The sequence below is a fragment of the Otolemur garnettii genome, unplaced genomic scaffold (assembly GCF_000181295.1).
Source record: "Otolemur garnettii isolate 467f Iridium unplaced genomic scaffold, OtoGar3 scaffold00191, whole genome shotgun sequence".
Taxonomy (NCBI): domain Eukaryota; kingdom Metazoa; phylum Chordata; class Mammalia; order Primates; family Galagidae; genus Otolemur; species Otolemur garnettii.
In genome coordinates this window covers 468,352-476,364 of record NW_003852586.1, presented here as the reverse complement: position 1 = coordinate 476,364, position 8,013 = coordinate 468,352, and the positions used below count along the sequence as shown (strand labels likewise).

The following is an 8,013-nucleotide window of genomic DNA, read 5'->3' as shown; positions in this document are numbered from 1 at the left end:
CCCGGGCACTCTCCTTGCACACAGGGCACAGGACCTGGACGCCCTCCCCTGCTCTTACCTTCCCTGCCTTTTCTTCCTCCTTGTTTATTCATCACCAAAAATTTACTAAGGGTGTGTTTCCTCAGCAAGCAAGAGTTATGTGCTTGCATTGAAGCAGAATACCCACATGTATACATATATACACACACAGGCTCTCTGACACATATTACTTTTTATATGATGTATTGTTTTTAAAATTGTGTTACTTTTTAAAGTCAGGTTTTCATTTGACCCAGACTTTAGAAGTAAATATCTGGCCTCGTACCTTTGTTCATTTGCCTCTGCATAAAATTTACACAATAGAGTGACGGTGTGCTCAAGGGTACATGGCTGTTTTGGAATAGGTCAAAGTAAGTTTTTAACCTGGTGTTGATTATATACCTGAAAAAAAAAAGAAGCCTTGCTAAAAGTGATAAATTATGAAAGTAAGAATGTAGCCTGGAGAGAATAGACAGCATATTGTTGACAGAGGGGTTATATTTTATTGATACATTGTTGACTGTTCCATGCTCAGTGAGGAACGCCTTTCTCAGGCCCGGGGCACACCACCATCCCTAGTGTGTCTGAGTAGAGATGGTCTTTCCTGGTGTGCAGCTGTGAGGCTGCGCTGAGTGGTGGGAGCGGGCTGACCTTGCAATTTCATTGCTTTGTTTCACTCTTGGCATAGGGAGGTCTCAGTGCTCTGAAATACTTGTCACTAGTGTGGAATGTCACTGTCATTCCTGTCTGTAATTTTTCTATCATCTTAAGTGCTATGCATCAGTGTCTTACAACCTTTAAAAATAACTGCTGGATTGTGTCTCCCGTGGTCCCACCCAATAGTCATTATAAGTTTTATAATTAGAATGCCCGTTCAAAGAAAATTTAGGAAATAAAAGATCATCTTAGTTCATCTTCCTGATGAACTTCAGGCTGGCTCCTGCAAGAACCCTTTGCCAGCACAGCTGCTGTTCTGCTGTGTCTCCTGAGAGAAACCCATGGTTTTAGTTTCCTCTGACCGCCCTAACCTATACTGTAGTAGTTTCTGCGTAATGCTTTCAAGAAACAGAAAAGGGGAAGCAATGAATTTGGATCATTACCAGTCCCGGGAATTCTCTCACTTTGCGTTTGCATAAAACATAGATTGGGAATGTTTCCTCAGAATAATGTCTGTAACACATCCAAAATGTAATGATGGTGTGTATGGAAGAGAAGTTTCTACACAAGTAGAGGCTAAATACACATGTCTTAGTGTCACTGTAGTAGCTCAGCCGTCAGCCTCAGGGCAGCCCTGCAGGTGACCTTGGGAAGATGGCCTGGGGATGAAAAGCGTAATGTACTGTGTTACAGTGAAAAGATCTAGCAATAGACTTGGTGAAAATACTTAGGAAAATTTAAAGGATAGTAACCAGAAAACGCAGTAATACAGAGTTTGTTCTAAGCCTTAAGGCTGAAGCAGATAATTCTGGCAAATCTTCTCCCAAAAGTTAACCCCACAAAAGCCATTTTTGGTGTTTTATTAACTGATGAATTCAAAGCATAAATATTTGACCTTATCATGACACATTGGTGTGCTTGAGTTATCCAGTACCTTAAATAAATCTGACATGACCAAGGAGCAAGAAGTATATGCAGTGTTTTTCTTCTTTCTCAGTTTTCTCAGATGGCACTTAAATAGAATGGAACAAGACTTTGAAATTTCATTATCATGGAGAATGGTCACAAAGCTTTTATTGTTTACATCAGGTTAATCAGTTCCATATTACCATAACCTTAAGAAGCTATGTTGATAATACAGGTTCAAATTAGGCTAATATTTCTTGGGTGCCATCTGAATACAAGGTATTTTATAAAGGGATTTTAATAAATTGTATTTTAATAACTCAATACATGTATGTTTAACTATCACAGAAGTCTGGAGGGGCAGCTGATGCTCATCCAGGTCACGGAGCTTGTGATGATCTGAGCTGCCATTTGCTTAGGGATTTCTGGGGCTGGACACTGTGCTGGCCACTCTCCTGGGGCCTTGTGCAGTCTGCAGAGTAACCTCACGTGGCTGCAGGAGGTGAACTTGTGAGAGGAGATTGAAAAGTATACACATGCTTTGTGTGGTGAGTGGTTTTGTGTCCAGTTTCACAGATGAGGGGCCTGTGGTCAAGATGAGTAGAGTAACTTCCCTGAGGTGAAGTGAGGAGAGGGTGGAGGTTGCCGTGCTCAGAAGGTGCTGGAGCCGGAGCTCAGACCGTTCTCCTGGACTCCCGGCTCTACGTGGTGCATGTGGCATGTCACAGCAGGCAGGTCTGCCCCCAGCGCCCACTCACGGCTCACACTGGCCCCGGGGCTCAGGTGAGTGCCTGTGTATTCCCAGCAGAACTCAAGTTCATGCCACCATCAGGAGCCCTGGGGCAGTGCCTGGTGCAGGTCATTTGAGGATAAAGAGGGACAACTTGCGGGGTGCAGCGACAGTCCCTGCAGGAGCGAGCGCTGGGTCAACACCGAGACACGGGCACCTCCTCTTTCCGCCCATAGCTCCCGTGGCCCCAGCCCTAGTTGCCCTCTCATCCTTTCTCTAGAGCTCTTGTTCAGCATAAAGAAAGAGAAGATTATCTTCCAGCTGAAGATGGAGAAGTCACAGACACATCTTTACGTGTTTTTCACTGACAATATTCATTCCGTTTTCCAGAGAACTAGCTAAGATGTGAAACACAGGAAGAAAGAACAAGTGAAAATCCAAGTGGTCGACAAGGCTCGACCCGGGCAGACTTCCTGAACCCAGACCAGGGCAGAGGCCGTCCCGGTGACCACTGGCTGCACCCGAGTTAGTCCACTCCTAGGGCTCCAGGCTTCTCTGCTTCGTTAGCTGACGCTGAGTAAATGGTGAAGACAGAGTGTAGTGTGCTGTGGCTCTTCTGTTTGACCTTCCCAGAATTCTAATCAAGCTTATTACAGATTCTGTAGAAATGGATTGTTTTGAGGTTGGTTGCCAAAATATTTGCCCCTGGATCCAAGTGGTGACCAGGGGCTGTTGTAGACCAAGCTTCCAATTAGCATTGATCATTTTCTCTTCTGTGAGCCTACAGGAATTTACTTTTAATCTTACTTATGGATTCTATCAGACCTTGCCAATATGTATTTATGAAAGTGCTTTTTTAATACATTTATTTTGAAGTCTTTCTTCTGAAGCAGCTGGTTATTCAAATAAGAAGAGAATGTATCATGTGCTTTTTACTATCCTCTTGGTACTGGTCTTTGGAGATTTTGAAAGCCAATGTGCATTAATAGCTTGTCAGAGAAAAAAAGACAACTAAAAAGCTGAAAGGTATTGAAATGGGCAAAATTGGTGTGTGTCCAAAATTTGAGAGTGTAACTAACAGTTCAGGTTATAAAAATACACTACCGCCTTTATCATCCATTTCACAAAGAAGGAGCCTCGAATATCTGTCCCCTTAGTCCCTGCCCCTTGTTTCTATGTGGAAAAGGGTGATGCAAAAAGACCTTCACTCTCCTGTATCAGAGAGCTCACAAAAGCGCCTCAGAGAACCTCGCCCGATGGGGACAGAGCCTGGGATGTTGCGGTGCTGCTTCTGTAGAACCTGGGGTCAGTGAGGAGCCACATCGCCCAGCCTTGGCGGCAGCGTCCCAGACCCTGAGGACAGAGCCTGGGATGTCACGGTGCTACTTCTGTAGGAGCTGGGGTCAGTGAGGAGCCACATCGCCCAGCACTGGGGACAGCGTCCCAGACCCTGAGGACAGAGCCTGGGATGTCACGGTGCTGCTTCTGTAGAACTTGGGGTCAGTGAGGAGCCACATCGCCCAGCACTGGGGACAGCGTCCCAGACCCTGAGGACAGAGCCTGGGATGTCACGGTGCTGCTTTTGTAGGAGCTGGGGTCAGTGAGGACCCACATCACCCAGCACTGGGGGCAGCGTCACACCCTGAGTCTTCAGCCACACAGATTATCCTGACTTGGGTGGTTGGGCTCGGCTTCTGCTGACTCTGTGATCCCAGCACCTGGCCTGGCACAACTTGCTTCCAAGTCCCACCTAATATACAGTGGGCATAAAAGTACACCTACTATGTGTTCTAGGATGTTTTTTAAGAAACAAATGTAGTAATCTGAGAAGATGTGCTTTAAGCTTTTTGAAACAAAACAGGAGTTTTGTTTCAACACTTAGGTGTTGTTAATGGTGATTTCCTAACATTTTCCTTTGAAGAATGGACTGTCATTTGGCTTTGTTGTTTGGGCCAGGTGTTCTCTCTGGATCTGTGATGAGACAGGGAATAAGAAGATGGACAGTGGGCATGTGTGCCTGTCCCTCGGCTGAGACAGGAAGCCTTTGCAGCAGCTGGTGTTGGGTCCATGATTTTACAGTCCAGGCCTTTCAAAGAGCAGAGGATTTCAAAATGGAGCAAAACTAGGGCTTAAGCTAAATATTCTCTTTCCTTTAGTTTGTTGCCCTGATTTCTTCGTTTTGCCTTTATCTGCTGTCATTCATTTTTAAGTTTTGAAATACCCTCCTTCCTAACTTACTTATTGACAGTCAGCAGATATTCTTGAGCTCCTGTTAGTTAGGGAAAGCAGTGGACAAGGTGAGCTCCCTCTGTTCTTCCCTCCTGGGTCCCATTTCAGCCATCAAAGAAATTAGTGTTTTTCCTTAAAGGTTTACGTAGGAAGGACCTGAAACAAGGCAATCTGAAAAGACGGCTCCGTCTTGGAGGGAAGGGAGTGGGAACCAAACGCTCATTAGCAGTTCTGACCCTAAGTGCATTACCTGAACCTCAGAGTCAAACCTGGGGTTATTTGACAATAGTGCTGTAAGTTGGGGATGTTCCAGGTAACTGCTCATCTTCTAATACATAAAGTTTTGCACAGTACAAAAAGGTCTTACCTAATAAAGAAACATGTTTTAATTATTAGACTAATTTTTAAATACATTAGAACTTCTGTAGCTGGTCACCCCCTACACTGACCACCTCCTTCTGGTGACCGAGTTTTCAGACTGGGCAGGACACGCCCTCCGGGTGCCCGTCAGCAGCGGCCTTGTTCCCATGGCGACTCCTCCCTGTGCTGCCCGGCTTGTCACAGTCTGGTGGGTGGTCCAATCACAGGGACGCTACTGGGTTACGTTCTAGTTTTTATTAAAAATGTAAAATAAAACTAATGAAACATTTCCAAGAGGAAGGTTGGTTTCATAAATAAATTAAGGTCTTTTTTACCTGACATTTTTAATCTATACTGATACTAAGTTGGATGAAAATCATTTTAAATATTAGATTATCCATCCCTATTATATTTATATTACTTATTTAGTAATTTTTAATATATTTTACAAGATATACTTTCTCATACACACTCTAAATTTCCAAAAGTTATGAATTAGCTCATTCTTAATCAATATAGAAAAGTTCTCATTTGTGAGATTTTTAAGTTGAGTCAACTGAATCGTTAGCCGGCATTTCCTTCACTACACAGAATACACCGAGTGTCCTGTAGGAACAGGGAAGTTTTATTTTTTTGTCCTATTTGAAACCTGAAACAAGTTTCAGTACCATCCTTTTAAATATTTGCCATTGTTTCTTATCAGATTCGAGCCCAAGAGATGTATCCAAATCTTTGATTTTTTTTTTGATCTAGATAAGAGGTAAACATGGTTATAAAAATTAAAAACTCATTGTGCCCTTAGGTTGCTATTGCAAACCCTTTTGATGCCTAGAATTGCATGTTTCAGTGCCTGATTGTGCACTTAGGTTGCCTCTGTTGTATGTTGATAGTCACAAATTCACAAATTGTCTTTTGCTTATAGGTAACATCTCCATGTCTAATGTCACCACCCTGGCCCCCGAGGATTTGCCACCTGTGTCTCCTGACATGGTGAGTGACTTCCTGTTTCAAGCCACCTGCAGGCTGTGTATTGTGAACTCGACTTGTGATAACGCGTCCTGCCCTTCAGCCGTCCTGAACACACGTTTAATAACCATTGAGGGTGAAGGGACACCTTTCGTCAGCTTTTTTTTCCCTTTTAAAAACAATTGAAACCAATCTTTATACATGCTTTTCAGACATTCTTAGGAGTTTAAATGCTATGTTTCATTAATTGTAACTTTGAAATATTTTCACAAGGGAAAATGTGAGAAGCTGAAATGAGACCAGAGTGTCCTCTCGGTCTGGCCTGACCCAGAGTTCTGGGCGACCAAATGGCACTGTGTTCTCCGCACTGAGGGGATTGTCACTTAGGGAGGGCTGTGCCTTGGTCACATGACATCCTTTCCCATGGCTTGTGACCAAGCATCTTTAAGGGACTGGAACTAAGCTTTAAAAATGAGCTGTTTTGCATGGAAGGTCACACACTAGAAGAGACTTTTGTGTTGGATAGAAAGGGGGAAGTGCTGTTTCAGGCTTGCAATTGTGTCCCTTCTGTGCTGGGTATGGAATCTTACCAAGGAGTATCAATCTCGCAGTTAGAAAGACAGAAACCACAAAACGTTATGGTGATAGAATGCCCCGTCTCTCAGGAGACCAGAGCGTTTCTGCAGATATTAAGTTGAGTGCCCATGGCTTCCCTTTCAGAGACGCTGCCTGTCCCTCCTCTGGGCAGCTCTTACGTAACCTGCTGTTCTCACCTTCTCACCCCACAGCTCTGCTGACTTCTCTCCTGCACATTGAAGTTCTGTTTGCCTTTTCACAAATTTACCTATTTCTTCTGTGTTTGACAATGTGTGTCTGTGTGTGAGAATATGGGTATATATGTTACCACATATGTACAGAAAAGAGCTCAATTTTCAGTATTTTAGTCTGCCAGTTTGTTACTTAAAAGGACTTGCCTAAAGTAAGGGAAACATATTTCCTTCTAGATTTCAAAGAATTTTAATTAAAATTCATACCATAGCAAAAAAAAATCTAATAATTAAAAAACATAGATTAATTTGTAATAAAAATTAATGAAACACTGACTTCCACTAACTTAAAGAGACTGTTTCTAACTTAATTATTTTCGTAACTAATCAAAGAAAGTTTTAAAACTAATGAGTTTTTAAGGCCCATCTTGGGCAAGTCCTGGAAGAGACACCAGTGATTGATAATATAATTATACAAGGATGTCACAGCAAGATTCATGGAAATGTGTGAAGGTCCTGGCTGGCGTCTGTGGCTGTGGTGGAGGATGCGGGACGGAGTGGTGATCACGGAGTGGCTGCCCTTTCTGCAGAGACCAGGAGTGTCACATGCTGCTGTCCCTACAAACCTTATCATGTATTGTAGTCATCAGCACAGACCCTCAGGTGTAATATTCTTTACTTTTAGGTGAGAAATTGGGACTTCAGAAGTAAATAATCTTTTTTGCTGTAAGTCAAGGAAGCATAAAATGTTAGAAGGAAGATTTGAACAGACTCTGGGTGGTTCTGGGTGGTGTTTGTGGTATGTGATGCTTCCGTGTTTTCAAATGCAGGTTTTCCCTTTAGTCCCTGGGACCAGCGGCCCCTAGTGTGCGCCAGCCACGCACCTAACTGAAAGGTCCAGGCACTGGGTGTAGCACCTCCTGGGAAGGAGACCAAGAAGGAAAGTGTGTATAGGCGTGTGTACAGGTGTGTGTGTACAGGTGTGGTGGGTGCAGTCACGCCGGGCAGCGTGTACAGGTGTGTGTGGGATGAGTGTGCAGTCATGCCGGGCAGTGTGTACAGGTGTGTATGGGTGAGTGTGCAGTCACAGTGGGCAGTGTGTACAGGTATGTGTGGGGGTGGGTGTGCAGCCACTCTGGGCAGTGTGTACAGGTGTGTGTGGAGTGTGTGGTCACAGTGGGCAGTGTGTACAGGTGTATGTGGGGTGGGTGTGCAGTCACAGTGGGCAGTGTGTACAGGTGTGTGTGGGGTGGGTGTGCAGTCACAGTGGGCAGTGTGTACAGGTGTGTGTGGGGTGGGTGTGTAGCCACTCCAGGCAGTGTGTACAGGTGTGTGTGGGGTGGGTGTGCAGTCACAGTGGGCAGTGTGTATAGGTGTGTG

The 8,013-nt window shown here is 44.2% G+C and overlaps 1 protein-coding gene across 1 annotated transcript in view; it reads left to right on the top strand.

Annotated features, from left to right (window-relative positions):
- SLC4A4 (solute carrier family 4 member 4) overlaps nucleotides 1-8,013 on the top strand; it is a 353,144-nt gene that overhangs the window by 272,338 nt on the left and 72,793 nt on the right. The window contains exon 15 of the mRNA XM_023507587.1: nucleotides 5,823-5,890. Within this exon, the coding sequence (XP_023363355.1) occupies nucleotides 5,823-5,890 (68 nt within the window). The remainder of the gene's footprint in view (nucleotides 1-5,822; nucleotides 5,891-8,013) is intronic.